Source organism: Ursus arctos, unplaced genomic scaffold, assembly GCF_023065955.2.
Source record: "Ursus arctos isolate Adak ecotype North America unplaced genomic scaffold, UrsArc2.0 scaffold_16, whole genome shotgun sequence".
Taxonomy (NCBI): Eukaryota; Metazoa; Chordata; class Mammalia; order Carnivora; family Ursidae; genus Ursus; species Ursus arctos.
The window spans coordinates 25064885-25087408 of NW_026622830.1; the positions used below are offsets into that span (position 1 = coordinate 25064885).

The 22524-nt window shown below is 43.6% G+C and overlaps 1 protein-coding gene across 6 annotated transcripts in view; it reads right to left on the reverse strand.

Annotated features, from left to right (window-relative positions):
• The window catches only part of MAPRE1 (microtubule associated protein RP/EB family member 1), a 28992-nt gene extending 11399 nt beyond the window's left edge, over positions 1–17593 (reverse strand). Inside the window, exons 1-3 of one of the 6 annotated variants that reach the window (XM_026503286.4) lie at positions 17386–17593; positions 11907–12030; positions 1960–2105 (exon numbers count right to left, since the gene is read on the reverse strand). In XM_026503286.4, the coding sequence (XP_026359071.1) occupies positions 1960–2105; positions 11907–12027 (267 nt within the window). In that variant the 5' untranslated portion in view covers positions 12028–12030; positions 17386–17593. Of the gene's footprint in view, positions 1–1959; positions 2106–11906; positions 12031–16831; positions 17185–17385 lie in introns of those variants that run through there. The other 5 variants (XM_057312593.1, XM_057312596.1, XM_026503287.4 and 2 more) reach the window with 5 other exon arrangements.
• Positions 17594–22524: the final 4931 nt, after the last annotated feature.

Here is a 22524-nt window from a genome sequence, read left to right on the forward strand (position 1 = left end):
GTATTAGTCACATACACGTATCCAAGCACATCGTAAGACATATCACTCCACTGAAAAGAGTAAATCTCCCAGGCAACTTGCATGGCCACAGTGCCCGTCACAAAGTAGGAAACCCAGAGCACAAACCAACCACAGGTTCTACAATGAATGGTGTTAAAGAAAATTCTGTCTTGCCAATCATATATCAATAAAGCTGGGGGGAAAAAAAAAATGAAAGGAAAAAAAATTGTCTTAAAAATAGATCAAGGTACATAATCTGTCCCACAACAGATTTCTACAAAATGGTATGTTCTTCTTTCTATTTTTTTTTTTCCAAGATTTTATTTCTTTATCCCCCAAGCACAATCAGGGGAAGCAGCAGGGGGAGAGAGGGAAGCAGGCTCCCGCTGAGCAAGAAGCCCAATGCGGGGCTCAATCCCAGGACGTTGCGATCATGACCTGACCCAAAGGCAGGCGCTCAACCAAATGAGCCATCCAGGCGCCCCCGGTATGTTTTTCAAGTAATTCCAATCCTATTAGAACAGAACCCTGTAAACTTTTTTACTGTACAAGAATACCTGTTATCAGGTATTACTTCAAATTGTTGGACTGTCGGCCAGAGTTTAACTATCTTTTAACTCCTCAAGGATTCCAGTTGCAATGGTGTTTCTATAAAAAAGAATATATGTAACATTTTCAACTATATCCACCCCTCTGAGCAAATAAATAAAATTTTAAGAAATTACTTTGTATGATACTGAAACATTTATAAGCAAAATGTTATCTGGAACTCACTTCTCAATAATCCATGAGTATAGCAGGTGGGATAAAGGGACATCTGAAACAAATTGGCCATCATTTGATAATCGCTGAGGTAAAAGAGGAATCATCACACTATCTGCTCTACTTTTGTATGCTTTAGAAATTTTCCTTGTTCAAAAAAATTAAATACAATTCTATAAAAAGACGAATTACTGCACATAAGTAAGCTACACCTAGTTTAAACTATGGCTGGTACCTAAATGATATTCGTTCAATACAAATGTATATTTCATATATTGTACGGAGACAAAACTAAAATAAAAGGCTAATTTCATAGTAAATATTGACCAGATACACCAGCAAGATAATTAATGTGTGACTACAAACTTTACTAAAAAATGTTTCCCCCCAAAAATGGCTTAAAAGAATAAACCATTCTGGGGCACCTAGGTGGCTCAGTCAGTTAAGCATCCAACTCTTGATTTCGACTCAGACCATGATCTCGGGGTCATGAGACTGAGCCCTACATCAGGCTCTATGCTCGGTATGGAGTCTGAGATTCTCTCTCTCCCTCTGCTCCTCCCTCCTTTCACACTCTCTCTCAATAAATAAAAGAAAAAGAATTAAAAAAACAAAAGAAAAAGAATAAACCATTCTAATGGGGGGCGCTGCTTAATTTTGTGTAATACATTACCTACTAAAACAGAGATATTTGTCCTAGTGAAGCCTGGTGGACTGCTTCTGATACTTTCAAATACCATTAGGGGCAAAAGGGAACTTGCCAGCACACACAAGGGATCTTCCTTATACCCTACTATAAAAAGCAAGTATTTCTAGAATCTTTTCTATTAGAACTACTTACTCTACCATATGGTATGCTTTACAGAAGTAAATCCAGAGATAAAAAGGATTAGATCTCAGACTAATAAAGATTAAACAGTATTATTTAAAGAAAAATATCATGAGTACAGATTTACAGGCTGACTCCCCCAAACGCTAGTAACTTCAAAATAAAGGAAGAAGACAGCAAGGGAACTGGGGATAAGAGGGTACAGAGAAATGCTGCTCCTAGTAAATCTTATTTTACCTGGAGAAAAGATAATTATATAAATTGGGGGAGGGGGCAGAAAACATCCAAAGTTACAGGCCGGCATCTACATCCTTAGTAACAGCTACTAATTAAGAAACAACCTAAATGAAAGAGTAAAATTTACTTACTTTGTCAACACCCATTCTCTTAAAACCTGCTTGTAGTATTTTGAAGTTCTGGATGTATTCATGTTCTAGCTTAGCCTGGAATTTCACTTTCTTCAAGGCAATGGAACCAGGGAACAGCATGTCCATAAACTGACAATAGGCAGCCCCTGAATGAACAACAGAAGATTAATATAACTTACATCATTAAATACTATTATTCAAGAAGCAGGATCGAGTGCCTGGGTGGCTTAGTCAGTTAAGCGTGATTACTCAGGTTGTGATCCCAGGGTCCCGGGATCGTGTCTCACGTGGGCTCCCTGCTCAGCATGGAGCCTGCTTCTCCCTCTCCCTCTGCCCCTCCCCCTGCTTGTGATATCTCACGCTCTCTCAAATGAATAAATTCTTTAAAAAAAAAAAAAAAAGGCAGGATGAACTGGGGCGCCTGGGTGGCTCCGTAGATTGAGCATCTGACTCTTGATTTCAGCTCAGGTCATGATCTCAGAGTTGTGAGATCGAGCGCCCCCCTCCCCAATCCCAGGTTGGGCTCCACACTCAGTGGGGAGTCAGCCTGAGAGCCTCTCTCTCCCTCTGCTTGCTTCCCACCCCCATGCACTCTCTATAATAAATAAATCTTTAAAATAAATAAATAAAGAAGCAAGATGAACTTTTCCCCAAACCTACTTAACCCACATACAATTTAAAAAGTTGTAAAGTGGACCTATATTGGGGCGCCTGGCTGGCTCAATCAGTAGAGCATGTGACTCTTGATCTTGGTGTCGTGAGTTCAAGCCCCATGTTGGCGGCAGAGTTTACTCACAATAACAACAACTTTAAAAAAAAAAGTGAACCACATGGGGCGCCTGGGTGGCACAGCGGTTAAGCGTCTGCCTTCGGCTCAGGGCGTGATCCCGGCGTTATGGGATCGAGCCCCACATCAGGCTCTTCCACTATGAGCCTGCTTCTTCCTCTCCCACTCCCCCTGCTTGTGTTCCCTCTCTCGCTGGCTGTCTCTATCTCTGTCAAATGAATAAATAAAATCTTAAAAAAAAATAAAATGAAAAATAAAATAAATTAAAAAAAAGTGAACCACAAAACCCAAAAACTTCATTACCACTTGACATCAGAGTCAATTTCTCAAAATCTATAACAAGACAGGTTTCACCTAAGTTCTAACATACTTGCAATCTGGAAGCCTGTGATGAGGAAAGAAGAAATACTGCTACGAAATGTTAAAACTTAAGAAACAAGCATGACAATAAAATGACCACTACAAAGAAAAATGAACCCCTAGAAGAGAAAGGGAAACAGAAGTGATTCCGTCTGATTTTTTGCAAGGACACAACCTCCTCCCCATTGGCAGGAGTAGGGATTTCCCAAGTATTTCAAAGATCCATCCCCTGACCTAGGTTAAATAAATGTTTTTCTAAGATGTCTGTCTCCCTGAGGTTTTACATCTCTAAATAAACTTAACCTATCAGTTATTAAAAACAAAGTTAAATACAAGAAATTTTTTTGTTCCTCCCCTTATTTTTTTTTATTTTAAAAGCAACTATAGAAAGTTATTACATATATTTCATCCCATTTCTTTCCAATTCCATTCCTTCCCCCACTTGCCCATTCTTTCCCATCACCACCTCCATTTTCTTTGTGCTTAAAATTTCCATGAATGTAATTTCCCTAATGCCTATCAAACTGCACCCTCCTAAGACAGGGTCGGCTTCAACTGTGTACTTAGTGCCCTTGCAGGGCTGATGTGCCAAAGGAAACAGCCAGGGAAGGAGGCAAGAAATCCAGTGACTAAGCAAAAGGTGTTCTGCAGAACGAGACTGCCATCATATGCATATTCAACTTACTTTAAATCAGACCAATCTGGCTCCCTGCCAATTCTGGCATAAACAGTGCCATTATCATTATTTTTGGAAAGAAGATGCAAAGAGCAGAAGCACCTCAGTGACCAAAGTGACATTCTGAGTAGAAAAATAGCATCAAAAAGTGAAAGCCTGGTTTTCCAGGTGCCCAATTTACTTCCTTCGCCAACAAAAATATACTGAAGGAATTCTATGTACCAGGCACTGAATTAGCAATATTTATATTTTTAAAATAGGGACACAAATAGCTTCCTAAATTCTAGAGGACAATGACCCAGTTTCTTTAACAAACTCATAGCATAAAGAAGGGTAATCTGTTACATTTTATTTATTTTTATTATTTATTTATTTATTTATTTACTTTTAGGCTCCACACCCAGCACGGAGCCCAACGCAGGGCTTGAACTCTCGATCCTGAGATCAAGACCTGAGCTAAGATCCAGAGTTGGCCGCTTAACCAACTTAGCCACCCAGGCGCCCTTGTTATATTTTAAAAGAGATTTTAAAGTCATAATTTACCAATTGCAATGTTTGGATCCTGATGCATACAAATCAATTCAAAACGTGCACAACTGCACACACACACACACAATATAATCTATTAAGCATCTATACCCACAGCACTGTGTTATACATGAAAGATATTTTTCTGAAACAGCAAAATCATGTGCATTTACTAAATATACACTATTCTCAAGCCAGCCATTGACTTCCCGCTAAAGTCAACCACAACCACTTAAAAGCAGCAGTCATCTGCTTCTCACAAAAACTTGCTTGGGGAGCCTGGGTGGCTCAGTTGGTTGGGCGTCTGCTTTGGGCTCAGGTCATGATCCTAGGGCCCTGGGATCAAGTCTCGTGGGGGCTCCCTGTTCAGTGGGGAGTCTGCTTCTCCCTCTCCCTCTACCCCTCCCCCGTGCTCATGCTCTCTCTTTCTCAAATAAAATCTTTAAAAAAGAAAAAAAAAAACTTGCTTGAAGAATTATCACAGTTCTTTCATTTTAGAGCTAGAAGAATCCTTAGAGCCATTATAAATTTAAAAACGGAGGACAAAAAACTGTGGCCTAAGACCACAGAGGCCAGAGACCAAGCTTAGGACCAGACCCCAGGTATCCTGACTCCCGGTCCACTGCTCTTTTCCACAGTGTTATCAGACATCCTCTTACAACACCCTGTAGCTGAATAAAGAAGCATTTCCTGGATGGGGGGAAAAGACATACCATGCTGTAACTGGCTGAAACGGAGGGATGATACATAAAGACAAACATTAAGACATCATTAAAAATGGACAAAGCAATCCGACAATTCACAAAAGAAATATAAGTGGTTAATAAACACATGGGGATTCAGCCTAAGGAAGTAATTAAAAAAGAATAGGGCAAAGATTCACTTACAAAACTGGCTAGCGAACTACTCACAGGAGTAAAAAACGAAAGCAACCTTTATGTCCAACAGTAGAAGCAATCAATTAGCACACCAGCTGCCTGAGACAATATTATGCAAGCATTCAAAATACATTTGGGGGGGGGGGACTCAAGATTTAATATTAAAAGGAAAATCAAGATACAAAAACATACCTATAAAATGTCTTCATATATATAAAAACAGCCTTTCTAATACATATATACATATATATATATGCATAGAAAAAAACACAATGAATCAGGTTAAACCATATGAAATTACTGTTTTGTGGATCAAACATGACTGAACAGTGGCCATCTCTGGAGGGTGGTAATGAGTGCATTCTATGTTTTAGATATTCAATTATGTACTACACTAAATAATATTTTTATTTTTAACATTTTAAGTAAACTCTACACCCAACATGGGGGTTGAACTCACTAAGAGTCACATCACATGCTCCACTGAGCCAGCTAAGTGCCCCAGTAAATATTACTTTATTATCGGAACACAAAAAAAGAAGGTAAATGTTTAAAGGGAAAAAAAATCTATCAGCTCCTTTTCACAAAAGGGCTGAAAACTCCTGGCCTATAAATGTCCCAACTGGGTACAGAACAGGTTAAAAAGGAGCCTGCCTTCCAGTCTGCCTTAACAACAAAGGTTGGCAACACAAGCAGGGTCTCTCTCAGATGGCTGCTGACCCACTGATCTGTGACAGAAGAACGGGCCCACATAATCTGTGGCCTGAGGATGCAGACAGACTTAGGACAGGACCAGCTGTATGTCACTGCGTCAACTATCAAGTCTCACCGGCTGCTGTGGCCTCACCGGTTGCTGTGGCCTCACCCTACCAAGTTCCATGCTGCAAGCAGAGAACACTAAACGAGGCAACCCCCTTTCCAAAACCTCACACTCAAGTGCACTGGCTCTCAACCCCTTCATGTCCAAAGACCCCCGGAGAATTAGATGAAAACCGTAGCCAACACTCAATACAGAAGAGATGCTTCCCTTCCCTGTAAGAAGACTCCAGGTGAAAAGCTCCCAAAGTTCTAACAGCACACAGGAAACACACTGACAACTAAATGTAAGCATGTTCAGACTTTAGGGAACAGGCGAGGTCTGAGTCATCTTAAAGGATGAATAAAATTTGGAAACAGGGGGCTATGAGGAGTCATTAATGCAGACATTAAAAATCAGTCTCAAAATATTTTAACATGAGAAAAATAATCATATTTTAATTTTAAAAGCAGGAAACAGGGTGCCTGGGTAGCACAGCGGTTAAGCGCCTGCCTTCGGCTCAGGGCGTGATCCCGGCGTTATGGGATCGAGTCCCACATCGGGCTCCTCCGCTGGGAGCCTGCTTCTTCCTCTCCCACTCCCCCTGCTTGTGTTCCCTCTCTCGCTGGCTCTCTCTCTATCGAATAAATAAATAAAATCTTTAAAAAAAAATAAAAATAAAAGCAGGAAACAAAACTGTCCAGCATACACGTGTGCTTGTTACTTAATGTAATGGTCTGTAAGAGCAACAAACTGGAAAGAAACCAAATGTCCATTGATAGGGGACTGCTGCAAGGAAATTAGAATCTACATAGCCAAAAAAAAAAAAAAAAGTGGCATCTGATATACTAATATGAAATACCTTCTAGAATATATATAGTATGATTAAACATGCTACCATCTGTGTAAAAAAGGGGAAAAAACACAAAATATGGACAGATGTTTTTGCTTATACATATACACTCTCTCTGGAGCAGCTAGCAGGGTGGCTAGCTGACAGGGTTAAAGAGGAAACTCTTCACTGTTTATCTTTTTGTTTCTTTTGAATTTTAAACCATTTTGAGACCTTCGGTTATTTCAAAATATTCAAAAAATAAGAACTATATATACAGTGTATCTCGATTATGTTTAATAATTATAGCTAAATACTGAAAGTACAGCTACAATAAATGACCTTGGGCAAGCTGTTTAACCTCAATATGCCTCAGTTTCTCCATCTATAAAATGGGGATGATAGTTTTTACCTTCCAGATTATATATGTAAAGCACTTTGGAAAGTGCCTGGCCTATGATAAGTGCTGAATAAATAAAGCCATAATTAGGGGATAAAAATACATCTAAAAGAGAACGACTACCACTAGGCTTGTGACATTACAGCAGATTATAGTTTTCTTCTTAGTATGTTTCATAAGACCTAATAACTTATAATTAGAAAAGTTTGTCTTTTGTTTTGTTTTAATTAAGGCAAAGAAAAACTAGGAGGTACTTGAAGAGTCAGGCAAAAAAGTTGGAAGAGATCCTTCCTTGAGCAGAGGAGTGACTCAATAAAAACGGTCTCTAAGAAAGGCTACAGACTGTGGCGCCAGAGTGGGGGCAGGGGAACCCGGGTTGGGTGGGGTGGGGGGGGACCTGGAGGGAACATGTGCCTGGTGAGGAGGCCACTGTGGCAACAGTGAACAAACAGAGAGGGGGCTAGATCCAAAACACCCATTAGAAGACATTCAGAACTGGGTGTATTAGTCTCTTTGGAGGCCTGCAACACTGGAAATGAATGGTGGAATCATAGGCCAAATGGAGTGTCTGGAAAAGGGAGCTAACTTGAGGAGAAAACGAAGTGGGGGAGGCCTGGTTACACTCAGAGCAGCATGAGCAAGACTGACAGGCCATTTTAGAGAAACTCAGGGGCCCCTACAACAAGCTGAGAAATAAGGAAATCTAGCATTTGCTGGGTAGTGTCTGCATACCACGAACCTCTCTTACTCTGTGCAGCACAGAACTCTGGAGGCCAGGCTAGAGCGGAGAAGACAAGAAGAGAAGGGGGAGCTGAGAACACTCAGTGAGGGCCACTCCAGATTCAAAGAACCATGTTAGGTCCTTGGAAATATGCAGAAGGCTTGAATATGGAATGGAACTGAGGGAACAGAGGAGTGGTTGACAAAAAGCAACCAGCATCTCCTTTCTGATACAAGCAATCCCTCATCCAAACCATTTTCAGGGATCAGGGTTTTTACCTTGATGACTATCTTTCCAAAATACTTGATAAATAGCTCCCCAAAACAGGGAGACTATGGAATGGAAATGCATCTTGAAACAACCTACCAACTGTGACTGAAAGTTACCCTCCCCTTACCTCACAAGAGCCCAGCAAAGGCTTATTTCACTGTTAGGGTGGGTGGGGTGGGGCGGGATGGGGTGGGGTCACAATGCTGACAAAACTCAGCCATTTCATAGGCAACCAGCACATTAACAGTGTAGGACCTCAGAGCTTTGCTCTCTCAAGAAGAAAACCTATTTCTACCCTTCAAGGCTTGGGTTTCATAGAAAATTCTAGCCAGCCTGATCCTCTGCTCATCAGAGATAAGACTGGGAGGGACCAGGCACCAGTGTTAAAGGCTACTAGGATGCTGCTTAGGCCTCAGAAAATGCAAGGGTCTAAGGAACCTTACTTTCTCTAGGACTCCAATCCCCTGGCAGCAGGCCTTCTCCAGGGACACAGTGTCTGCAGCTCATCCTGTTTGGTCTCATACTGAAAACTGAGACCTGGTTTTCTAAACATCAATGTGAAACACGATACAACCGTCTACATACTTGGAGAGAAGTCATATACAACTCTGAGAGGAAAACTAGCTATGAATGAATAAAAGTTTGCTTACAAATCACAGTTAAGGGTCCTGCACTTAGCACTTTCTGCTGCGGAAAAGCACTTACTTTATCCAGGATGAGAAAATGGCAGGCAGCTTGCAAAGCTGAAATTCTTCACAGGGATTTTTAATAAGACAATATCATTGTAATTAATTATATGTAATTTACATTTGTTTAACTCTCTTCCAAATGCTTCTTTTAAAAAGATATAATATGAAAAAAAAAAAAAAGATAGCACGTATGCAGCAGAAAGAGTGTAAGTTCTGTGGTCACAAAGATCTGGGTTCCAAAGCAGGCTCTGTAACCCATAAGCCGTGCCCACGGGCAGTCTCTTCATCCGTAAGATGAGCATATGCACACTCCCTTGAGGGATCTACACGTCCAGAGTCTGGCACAGAATCAGTATCTGAGAGCTATTTTTACAGGTAGGCCTAGTCCTACTACTCCAGTTCACAAATGAGGAACTAGAACATTAAGGGACTCGTCCAAAATCACATGACTTGCAGACTGAAGCCTCTTCATACCCAGTCCTGACTACCCACAACAGCTCCCTGTCTGAATGAGATAAATCTGGAGCCCATAATGTACCACTTATCTACACATTAAAAGCTATCTAGGGATACCCGGGTGGCTCAGTCGGTTAGCATCCAACTCTTGATTTTGGCTCAAGTCATGATTTCAGTATTGTGAGATGGAGCCTAGCAAGGAGTCTGCTTGAAATTCTCTCTCCCTCTCTCTGCTTGAGATTCTCTCTCTCCCTCTCTCTGCTCCTCCCCCACCCAAGCCCACATGCTCTCTCCCTCTAAAAATAAATACATCTTTTAAAAAAGAGAGATCCGATTTTCCAATTAAGTGAAATATATTTCAGAGTATTTTAAGGAAAGAGGTAAATTTTAGGGAGAAACTGTTGGTGAAAAAGCTGGCTCCAATGAAAACTGGGATGACCTCATCCCCACATTAGTCACAAATCATGGGGCAAACAAGTGCTTTAAGAGCCTCAAACAAATGAGGATGTGGTGATGGGACTGAGGAAACAAAACAGAAACTGGGGGGGAGGCAGTACAGATCTAAAGCTAACAACCTGTGCCTACAACTAACCTGTCCCTGCTACAACTAAAGTAACTAGTGAGAAACTAGCATGACTCACGAGCACCATCTTTTCACTATACAACTTTGCATGGAGCCTCCCCCTGACCATCTGCAAAATGGAAATTAAACCTCAGAGGATATAACAAGATGAGCAAATGAAACTAAGAGCAAGACTAGGATCCAGCTATGATATAAGAAAGTACAGAAGCTGAATTCATTTTATTTAAAAAATCATATAAATGAAAGCAGTAATTTTATTTTTTTATTTATTAATTTGAGAGAGAGAGAGCACGTGCGCTTGAGCATGCATGAGCAGGGGGAGGGGCAGAAGGAGACAAAGAGACATTCTCAAGCAGACGCCCCCCTGAGTTCGGAGCCTGACACAGGGCTTGTTCCCATGACCCTGAGATCCTGACATGAAACAAAATCACGAGTCAGACACACAACCAACTGAGCCACCCGGGCACCCCAAAAGCAATAATTTTAAACCAATCTAAATGGGGCTGCCTGGCTGACTCAATCGGTGGAGCATGCACTCTTGATCTCAGGGTTGCAAGTTTGAGCCCCATGCTGGATATACAGATCAATTAAAAATAAAATCACAAATCATTCATAAATAAATAAATCCAAATGGCACCAGTAAAGGAAAAGTGTGGAGAGCAAGTAGGGCACGGGGATTGAATAATATAGCTCTTGATTTGAACAAAGGTTCAAGTCTCAATTCTGTTCTTTGTCGTATAAGCCCAGGACTTGTTACTCAGTTTCTCTAAGTCCATTTCCTCATTTGTAAACTGGGGTTAATAAACATCTCTACTTCATGGGAGGTATAGTGAGAATTGCATGAAGAGATATTGGAAAAGCATTTACATGACCCTGGCATGTTAAGTGTTTAGCTAAATGGCCATTGTTGTTACAACCAGGAATAATTCTAATTCTCTCCCACAAATAGGGTAAGAACTGAAGTAGCAGCAAGATGTACATCTCATTCCTCTGGCATATTCTTAACACCACCTCTATCTGTGGTAGACCCAGTCTGGTAATTCCAACACAATCCTTATCATGTGAGGAGAATCGGGAAGTCAGCAGAACCCCCAAAGGTGAGACAGGAAGTCTTTAGAGGAAGTAGAAACCAATAACATCTTCACAAAAAATAATTACCAAGAACCTAGAGTCCATACCCTTTGATCGAGTTAATTCCATTTCTAGAAATCACTATGGAAAAATCAGAAACCACCTAAATGTTCCCAAATCAGGAAGATATTAAACAACTCCAGCATATCCACAGAAATAGCACACAGCCATTAAAAATAAGTTATTTTTATGATAATGAATGACACTCAAGAATATCCACAATATAGTTAACTGAGAAAAGCTGGGATATACACAAATACATATGCGCACAGAAAAGTGAAAGAAAACATCCCAACAGCGGCTTTCCCTGAATAATGGAACTATCAGCATTTTTTATTTTCTTCTTTCTAGTTTTTTAAATGTCAATTAGTGTACACAGAAAAACAAACAAACAAACCATGTTTCTATTCTTGTTCTAAATCATTACTTCTCTGTAAAATCCTTATTAAATAACAGTTCGATAAAATTGTGGCTGGAATGGCATTTGCCTGACTTTGCTACTTGGGAATAAGATATGCCACTGATAAAGCTAATATTAAACTAGAACAGTTACAATTGTCATCTTCAAAGAAAACATTTCAAATCTGGATGCACAAGGGTGCAGATGGAGAAGCTGGGCTAAGCGGCAGGCCTCGGAAAGTAAAGATGGTGGCACAGAAGCACATCCACTCTCAGCATCGTTCCTTCCAGAAATGGAACTGGGGTGGGGCTGAAAGGAATAAACAGGGCAGCCCTGACACACAACCTAAACCCGTGGCCTCTGCAGTCAGATACAGGCCTGTACATTCCTGAAGGACCTGAAGGCTTTACTGGAAAAATGGTCTACTGGATTTCTCTTACCTGAGCACAACTGTTCGATCTTCGTCAGACTCAGCTGCAGAGACTCATTGATCCAGGCCAGCATGTCATGTCGACTTAGGTTATCACTGGTGACTGATGTTGAATATACGTTTACTGCCATCTTCTACAATACGTGAGGAAAAGAGAAGGGCTTACGTTATTAGGCATGCAAGGGAGAGCAAGCATTTCCTGAAGAGTCAGTCACCCAGAGCAGATCCGTAGTAGACTCAATTTTCAAGCCTCGCCTTCTTGCCCAAGAGGCCAAATCAGACACTAGGATTCCAGTCAGGAACTTGGACTGCCACACATAAGCATAACCCTAAATGAACTGTCCAACCACCGCCAGCCTAAAAGTTAGGCCCCATTCTAATGTGATTAGTATTAAATTTTAAGGAACCAGAGACACTAAGTAAAGAGATGATTAAATGCTCTATGAAGGGGACGCCTGGGTGGCTCAGTCAGTTAGGCGTCTGTCTTCAGCTCAGGTCATGATCCCAGAGTCCTGGGATGAAGGCCCACATTGGGCTCCTTGCTCAGCAGAGAGTCTGCTGCTCCCTCTGCCCTACCCCCTGCTCATGCTCTCTCACTCTCTCTCATAAATAAAATCTTTAAAAATATAAATGCTCTATGAAGGAGGCTGATGCACAAACAACGTTCTCTGTTCAGAAAACTTATCCATTAATGTCAAAATGTTCACAGCAGTTTCCTTCAGATGGTGGGCCTTTATTAATTCCTTTTTACAGTTAACTTTTTCCAACTTTTCTTTAAAGACTATACCCACTTTTTATAATCAAAATAGTAAATAAACTTTTCAAGAACCTACTACAAACATGGTGGGAAATGACCTTACAGTGAAGGGTCCTTGGTACTAATACTCTCCTGAAGCACCTGGGGACAGGAAGACATCTGAGGAGCTTCACAGATACTTGTCATTTACCCTGACAACTTCCTGCAAGGCTCACCTCATTCTCCTCATTTTACAGATGAGGAAAGAGAGGCTCAACTCAGAAGCCCCAGGAACGGGCAGCCAAACCTGCGCAGCCCTGCCAGCCACATTCTTTCCCTGCCACTAGAAAATGGTGCCCTTCATTGTTCTGCTAGGCTTTCAAATTCAAAACAACAAACACACAGAAACACAGTAACTTAAAATGCTGTTAAATATGGATGCCATCACCATCCTCATTCAGTCAACAAATGTTTACCAAGCACCCTTCTAGGGCCAAGGAAACGGATAAGCAAGAGAGCCAAGTTGCCAGTCCACAGATGGTTCATGTTCTAGTAGTGGAAGTCTGACACGGACCAAATACACAAACAAATGTCATCTCCTGTAGACCATTTAGGAAATGGAAGTGGTGGGGAATGTGGTCAGGGAAAGTCTCTCTGAGTTGGCGTTTGAGCTTGACAATCAGAAGGTAGCAGCCACATGGAGATGTGAAAGGTGGCTGTAACCCAACAGGCAAGAGGGAGAACAGGAACAGAAGTGGGAAAAGAAGTAACGAGGCCAGATCATATTAGGACTCAGCAGGCCATGGTAAGGAGTTTCGATTTTATTCTGTAATTGTTAAGGAATCCACTGGGATTTAAACAGGGTAGAATCACACCCTCCTTTAAGTTTGTGAAGGGGTTCAGGACACCCCCCCCCCGAATGTGCCACTTTGGCAAGTGGATCATTTTGAACTGAAGGCACTTGAGACCCTGCTGAGCTGAAAAACTTCTGTCCCTCCTGCAACCACAGAGAAGAATCTAAACTGGGGGTCTTTCCCAGAATAAGGGGCTGTATTAGCAGAGAGAAACTGAGTGACCCATCCATATGGTAGGGCAAACATCTAATCGCCAAACACCTGCTCTTATCACCCTCTGAAATGCATTCCTTTCCTCTGAAATCCCAGACCCCTTACCTGCTTCTCCTGAGAGTAACATATAGACCTCATTTTGCCTGTCTTTGGCATCCCCATCTATGCGGATTCCCCATACATACACCTATTAATTTTTATTTTTTCCTGTTCATCTGTCTCATGTCAATTTGATTCTCAGTCCAGCTAGAAGAATCTTGGAGCGGAGAGGAATTCTTGCTCCCCAACATATGAAAAAGATCACCCCAACTGCTGGTAGACTGCTGGTTCCCCGACAGTGGGAAAGGAAAACTCAAGCAAGGAGGGAAGGGCAGGTTGATCCAGACCTAATGAAATTCCTGGTCAATTATCATGAGGACACACAACTAAGTATAAATCACCAGATTTCATAGTGACCTTGACACCTATAATTTCCCTCATTTCCTGAGACACCAATATTAGCAATGGGGGGTAATAAAAACTCAGAGCAAACTTGGAACCATCATGAGAGCCCATGCTCTCTTGTGACACTTCCTTCCATCCACCTAGTGCCTAGTATATGAGTTGGTCTTCCCACACTAGTCTGCTGCAAGCCTCATGAGTCATAGAGCTACAGAATGTGAGGGCTGGAAGAGACAGAGATCTACCCAACCAATCCCCCTTTTATAAGTGGGCTGACAGAGCTGGCAGGATAAATAACTTATCAGGTCTGTGCCCTCGTATCCCACATTTGCCCATCCTCCACAGCACTTGGCACAGTGCCTTGCACACAGTGAGCACTCGTTAAATGCTATTTGTTTTCAGGTTGGCAGGACAGTGTCAAATACAGAAAACTGTAGCTATATAAACTTTTTTCAGAAAGTAAACCATCAACACTCTTACATTTTAAAACTCAGATGATAAAACCATTTTATACAAGAAGCCAACACAATTTAGTTCCTGACTCCACGGGGAAATTAATTCCTGTTCCCACAGCACTTCATTCAAACCTCTACGATAGGCATTATCACAATGGATTGTCATTATCTCTCATTTCTGAATCATTCCCAGACCAGATTTGCGCCAGGAAGCAATTTGCTCTATGAAAAGACCTGAGGATTTCAAGCCAAGATGATCTGTGTTTGAGTGTGAGGCTATCACTCTTTTGCTGTATGACCCTGGGCAAGTTACTTAACTTCAATACACCTCAGTTATCTTATGAGTTAATTCCACCTATCTAAAAATCATGAGGTGAGGTTTAAATGAGATAAAGTACATAAAATACTTGGCATGGTATCTGACACATAACAGGTGTTAAACAAACAAGATCCAGGGCAGGGGAGACCTAGTCCCACTCATCCTCCTACCTCCAGTGCCAAACACTGTAAGCCAGCTCAATCGTCTCCTTCCTTTCTTCTCTGGGTATTTGACCTACCATCATCTCCCATCCGGATCCACTGCAGCAGCCTTCAAATTAGTCTCACTGCTTTAATCTGTTCTTACATAGCAACCACAACAAATTTTCTGAATCACAAATCAGATCAAGTGTCTCCCCTATTTAAAATCTCTGAATGAATGAATAAATGAAATGCATATTGTGTGCAACATACTATTACCAGGTACCAAGGAGAGACACATCTAAACAAAAAACACAGTCCCAGGCTAAGCACTTGTAATCTATTTTGGTGACATTCATACATACACTGGGTACTGTATGGGTCATGCTACCATAAAATGTAAGCAGCTGGTTGAGCCACGTGTGTCTCCTGACCACACCCCACCTCAGAAAACGTTAATGGCCTTTCATCATCTTATAATTTAAAACTCTTTCATTAGCAGTACATTAATACCTGGCCCCATGTGCTCCGCAAACTCTGCAGCACTAAATACATTGGGTTAGGCACCCTGTGGATATGCAATAAACATCCACTGACTCACAATTAATTGGCTCTTCCAGGCAGTCAAAACAGAGTCTAGTTCTCAGGGCTACGGCTACAGCTACAGCTAGCTACAGCTTACTCTTCCTCCATAAGGATTCCATTGCTTGGCCTCAATGGAAAACCCCATGACCACTGTGCAAGCCTCACCTTTAAAAGGCTCCGTGATCCAGGTTTCAACTGCCTTGAAAAAGCTCTTACCTCCCCAGGCTCTCCTCAACAGTTCTCCTAGCATGTTCTCAAACCCATTCTGATTGGATGCTGGCTGAGGGGCACCCTATTACTTTCAAGGCACCATATCGAGCCCTACGGAAAGAAAGGGAGGGAGACACCACCAGAAAACAGCCATGTGACCCTGAGTAAACACCTCACCTTTCTGGATCACAAATGGCTCACCTGTAAAAGATGAACAACATATTCTGCACAAGGTGATGGTGAGGATTAAATGAGAATCTAAGTGAAAACACTTCGTGAAAAACACATCATGTCTTAAGCTTCTCCTTGTGCCAGAAACTGTTCTAGGCACTTTGACACACCAGCACCAAGGGCACATTGGAATGAAACACACTAGCTCTCAGGGAGGCAGCATAATATAGAGGTTAAAAGCCTGGACTCATGTTCACTGATGTGGTTTCAGCCAACTGCTGGACAGCATAAAGAAAATCGCCTGACCTCTCAGAGTCTCAGTCCCTCATTTGTAAAATGAAGATAGGATCTCTTAGCGATAGTGTGATATTAAATGATAGAGTGCCACATCAAGTACCTAACACAATGCCTGCCACATAACAAGTGCCCAATCAGCAAAGAGCTGCTGTTATTATCTTACAGCTCCACAACAGGGAAGTGAATGCCACACCTGGTGTACCTTCCCTTCAGTGGGCCTCAGGATCCTCATCCTCAAAATGGGGAAGAAGCCAAACTCTGTCCTGAAGCACCTCAGGGCAGTTGTGAAGCAGGGACTGGGAAAGCACTGTTCATATCACCCTGTTATATTGTCTTCATAGTAATTATATGAAATTATCTTGTCCATGTATTCATTTTCTTAGTTCCTATCTGTCTCCCCACCACAATGCAGACGCCCGGAGAGCAGGCCTTTGCTCAGCACAGCGCCCAGCATTTAGGCGCTCATCAAATACCCAGAGAAGAAAGGAAGGAGGAGACCATTGAGCTGGCTTACTTTCTGCCACGTGCTGTGATAAGAGCTTTCCGCAGACAGTCTTATCGTCGTCCCCGTTTTACAGATGCGGAAACTGAGGCCGAGAGGTTCAAGCACTTGCCCAAGGTCGCACAGCAGGGAATGGAACCCAGGTCTGAATTCAAAACCGAACTCTTCACCATCAGGCGACACCGCCTCCTACAGTGGGAGTCCCCAGAGCTCCCAGCAGGACTCACTTCAACCACACACACCCCCTACTAGGGCCCAACTAACCCGGAACCTCTCATTACCGCTGTCGGAGTCCCACACCTAGGCCGCGGCCCAGAAGCCCCCACGCCGCCGAGGGGCAGCCCCCACTTCCGGCCCGAGGCCCCGCCCCTGGCAGAACTGAGCGCGCGCCCCCAGCCCAGCCCGCGCGCGCCGGGTCACGGCCCCGCCCTTCCCCCACCCGCCCCGCTGGGCACCGCTGTGGGGAACGGCCCAGGCACCGCCCGCAGACCCCGCGGGCGCCTGTCCGGCCCGAGGCCCACCCGGCCGTCCCCCGGCCGCCGCCCCGTGCCCACTAGCCGGCTCACCGGCTCTCGGCGGGACCGCGTCCGCTGCCTGTGCCCGGCTTCGGTTCCGTCTTCGTCTCGTTCAAACCGCCCGACCCCGCCCGCCCGCCCGCGCGATGACCTCACACGCACCCCCCCGTTACGCGCCGACGTATAGGCTCGTCATTGCGCGCCGGCTCCTTTTATAGAGAGGGACTCAGCCGCGCGCCGGAGGCGGGGCCTGGTCAGTGATCGACGGCTGAGGCCCCCAAGGGGCGGGACGCCGGCCGCCGAGGCGCTCAATCACGTGGTCTGACGAAGCCAATGAGATCCCACCTGAGGCCGAGTGCGACTCCGCCTAGAAGGCGGGATCCAGTTACAAATTCTGCACTACAGGAGCCAGAAGAATTGGTTTTCCAATGAATTTCTAGCAAAATGGGTTATTTGATAATAAAGATACTTGATAGGCGCCTTGAGGAAGAACTTAAAAGTAACCTCAGAGACACGTTCTGTGACCACTTTTGTAATGACCCTGTAATCTCATCATCCGTTTATTTTCCTCTTAGTACCTGTGAAATGATCTTGTTTATGCCTTAATTGTCTGCCTTTCCTTAAGTTCCACAGAAGCAAGGATCTTCTCAGTCTTGTGTCCCCGTGCTTGACTTGCTGAAAAAATGAATTAAACCCACTTTACAGAAAAGGAAGCTGAGGCTCGAGAGGTCAATTGACTTGCCCAGCATCACAGAAGCTGAAGCTGGGTTTTTGTCTAGGTATTACTTATTCATGTGCTCCACAAATATTTTCCCTGATCAACCAGGTCCTAAGGGATTTGATAGTGAGCAAAAACCAGACATAGGCTCTCAGCGTTTACGTGTGTGAGTGTGTGTGTGTTTTAAGTAAGCTCTATGCCCAACGTCAGCCTCACCACCCGAGATCAGAAGTCACATGCTCTATCAACAGCCATCCAAGTGCCCCTAGCCTCTGAGCTTTTAAAATTTTCCAGTCTAACAGGTGTCTGGCTGGCTCAATGGATACGACCTGCAACTCTTGATCTTGGGGTTGTAAGTTCAAGCCCCATGTTGAGTGTAGAGATTACTTTAAAATCTTAAAAAATAATAAATTAAAAATAAATAAATAAAAGTTTCCTGTCTAGGAGGAGCGGCAGAGAACAAGACCAAGGGCTCAAATCACTGTTTAATTACCAACCAGACTTAGTGCTAGGCAGGAGCCATGTGGGGCAGGGGTAACAGCCCAACGTTGAATGAAGTAGGGTCCTGGAAGCCTCCTTCTGGGTGAAGTCTTACCCAATTAGTTGCCAAAGTCCCTGGGAGCTGGGGCGGGAGCATTTCAATATTTTAACCACCAGAACCTCTAGTTGTGTCTCCTGAAGGCAGCGCTCCAAGAGTACATCACAAGGAGCCCTGACCTCACCTGAGCAGTGTGGGAAGGCTTCCCAGAGATGATATTTGCCCTAAAAGATGAAATGTTAACCTAGCAAAAGACTTGGGAGTAGGAGGGGCGCCTGGGTAGTGCAGTCGTTAAGCGTCTGCCTTCGGCTCAGGGCATGATCCCCGCGTTCTGGGATCAAGACCCACATCAGGCTCCTCTGCTGGAAGCCTGCTTCTTTCTCTCCGACTCCCCCTGTTTGTGTTCCCTCTCTCGCTGGCTGTCTGTCAAATAAATAAATAAATAAAATCTCTAAAAAAAAAAAAAAAGATTTGGAGTAGGAAACGGCAAACAGAGTATACAGCAAAGAGCTCAGTAGCCAAATGATTACAGCAATAATGGTAATATTAGCATCATAGGGAATTGATTGGAAGCCTGGAAAAAAACATTCACAAGTGCTGTGGGGCCATGTGAATTACCCCCATTTTGTACACAAGGACATGAAGTTTTCAACAGGCTAAGTGAATTTCATAAGTAACAAAGCAAGCAAGTCTGGGTTCAAATTCTGACCCTGTTAAGAGCGTCACGTGAGATGTGTGTAAAGTTCTCCCACTCCTAGCACATAGTAGGTGCTCAGTAAATGTTAGTGGTTTCTGAATCCCTTTTGATTAATGTCAATATTTCATTAATGTCAATTAGCGTCAGCATTACCTAAAGGCTACTTTGGTTGGGGGAGGGCATTAGTGTGGGGGTGAGACAAGAAAGCCAAGTCAAGAAAAGCCTCCAGTGCCAGACTAGAGTTTGGACCTGATTCTGGGAACACAAGACATCACCTAAGTTTTCTGAGCAAGATCCTCCAAAATAAAACTCATTTCCCTCCCAGGATCTACTCCCAAAGAGATGGGAAAGGGGCGCGTGATCTACTTTTCTTCCTCAGGAGGCGGCTAGCCAAGGTTATATGGGTCAGATGCAGCCTTGACTGCAAAAGGCCAGAGAGTAATAAGAAAAAAAGTTTCTACCCAGCAGGAGAAATAGCTGTGGAGACTTTAATATGTGTCTTTAAGCAACTGTTTTAACATGGAGGTGATCTTGTTATCACAGGTAGAAATTGTGAATCCCCTTGCCAAAAACGAAACAAAACCTGTGACCTCAAGGCCTAAGTTTTCCAAATGTATGACAATGACAAGTTTACTGAACAAAAACATGGTGTTGGGAGGTCTCAGCTGCCTTAGGGACCTCACAAGCTCAAAGGGGAGATGACTACAAAAATAAATTCTAATACAGGGTGTTTTGTGCTGAGATAGATTCTCTATATATCCACAGGGAAGGGGGACTCAAATGAGGGAATGGCTCCTAATCCTGCCTAGAATGGAGGCAAAGAAGGCTTCCTGGAAAAGGTAAGAACTGGAGGACTGTAAGAACTGCCAAGGAGGCTGTTCCAGGCAGATAACAGCATGTGCAGAGACTCCATGTAAGCAATCGCCAGCTCCCGTAACGCCAGCCTGTTTCCCTTCTGCAATGCTGAGGCCTCAGAATGAACCAATGCTCACAGAGCACAGGTAGGTTATAAGGCCTGAAATACCAGGAGTTATGCACAGCTGTTTGTATAGCCCACAATTAAGTTTTAAAAATAAAAAATAACCAAGTGCAATGTGTGTTTCTGGAATGGATACTAGACCAGAAAATATATATATATTTATCTTCCTCAATAAAGACATTTTGCATCAACTGGCAAAATCTAAATAAGGTCTATAGATTAGATAAGGAAGTAAATGAACGTTCATTTCCTGATTATGATAAACATACTGTAGTTATGTAAGGAAATGTTCTGGTTTTTAGGAAATACACACTGAAGGATTTAAGGGTAAAGAGACATCATCTCTAACTTCCTCTCAAGTGATTCAGGAAAAAAAAATGTAGAGAGAGGATGACAAAACACACGTGGCAGAATGTTAGCATTTGAGGAATCTGGGTGATAGGTATTTAGGAATTCTTTGTACTAGTCTTGCAACTTTTCTATAAATCTGAAATTTTACATAAAAAATAATTTAAGAAACCAATAAAGTTGAACAGAAAGAAGGAAGAAAGGAGAAGGCAGAAAGGAGGGAAGAAAAGGGATAGAGGAGGTAGGCTGGAAGAAGGTAATTAGAGAAAGAAGCAAGGCAGGTAGGCAAATTGTACTCCAGGCTGCACAGGGCAGCAGATAATTTCAAGCCCCAGCAGAAAAACAAAACACACACACCAAAAATAAACAGGTGCAGGTGGGACCAAGAAGAAACAGCAGACTACTTTGGCTTCACAGAACAGATTCTAACTCACAAGTCCTTTGCCTTTGGCTGAGTAGCCTTGGGTCAGTTATGGGACCTTCCTGAGTCTTAGTTCCCCTCCAGGTAATCATGGTAATCAGGGCCTCACTTCGGGGTTGCTAGGAACAGTTAACAAAGCAGCTGCCATTTACCCAGTGCTTGCTAGCCACAGCACTCTCCCACATGCTTCACATGCCTTGAATCATTTGATCCACAAATCAGCCTTAGAAGGTTATTACCATCCCTGTTTCACACTTGGGCAAACTAAGGCACCGAGAGGATATGGAGCACCCCCAAGGTCACAAGCTAGGAGTGGGTGAAGACAGGGCAGACACCCAGGCACGCTGCAGAGTCATCAAGGACCAGGTGCAGGCCTTGAACACAGTTTCATTCAAGAAGCAGTTGGCTGGAAAACTGGAGGGACTGAGATTGGGTTAGAGACCCCGTCCAGCTGGCAATGACCACCACCCCCCTCCACCAAACAGCTATGGACCAGTCCCTGCAAGATCCCTTCCGCAGGCCTCTGGGGTGGCAGATGAGGACCAAGGGGACCCCAACATGATGTGGGGGGCGGTGATGAACACACCAAATACTACTGTCGCTACAGTTGACATCATCAGCCCAGCTATTGGGGAACACCTGGGAGATTACTGCCCTGCCCTTCCTTTTTAAGATCCTATTATTAAACACGGATAAATACTGGATGTCACCAACACTACCGGCACCAGGGCATTAACACTGTATTGACTAATGGCTTTTGTTATCACAATGCCATCCAGGACATGTGAGGGCTTACTGCATGCCCACATCATGCCCTTAAACCCTCACAGCAGCCCTAGGAAGTAGGCAGGATTTATGGTCCTTACCTGAGATGCAAATCTCCCTGGCTGAAGCCCCAGGAAACTGGGAGACTGCTTCTGAAAAGGCCTACACATGACACAAGGTCTAACCCCATCCCCAAGATCAGAATGTTCGGATGCCCCCCTTGCCATTGTGCCTGGAATCACGTAGATCCAAACATAACCCCCATCGTGCACGAACAGATAGCTGTCCCAACAGCCGCTCCGAAGCCAACCCCCGCCTGCCCCACAGACTGGGCCAACACCAGAGCCCCTCACCTGGAGGGAGAGTCCACCTCCTCTCTTGGGGTTTCGAGGCCGGGGCTGTTTACTTTGCTTCATCCTGTCCTGGTATTTGGTGCAGCACCATGCACAAGATGGCCCCTGGGGCCCCAACACCTCAGAGGAGTGCCGGCCCACTTGCTAATTGCCAACGGTCTCACCATGGCGACTCACCCACAACACTTCTCATCCTCCAGTTTAATAGGGCATACAGCTATTAGAGCCTTTCTTACATTTGAAGGAGCCGAGAGGCTCATACTGTTGCCACATCCAACTCAACTCCAGTTGATCCATCCCACGTGCGTCCACAGGCACCAGGTGACCAGAAGGAGCCGCTGGAGAGGCACAGAGATACCAAAAGCTAGACT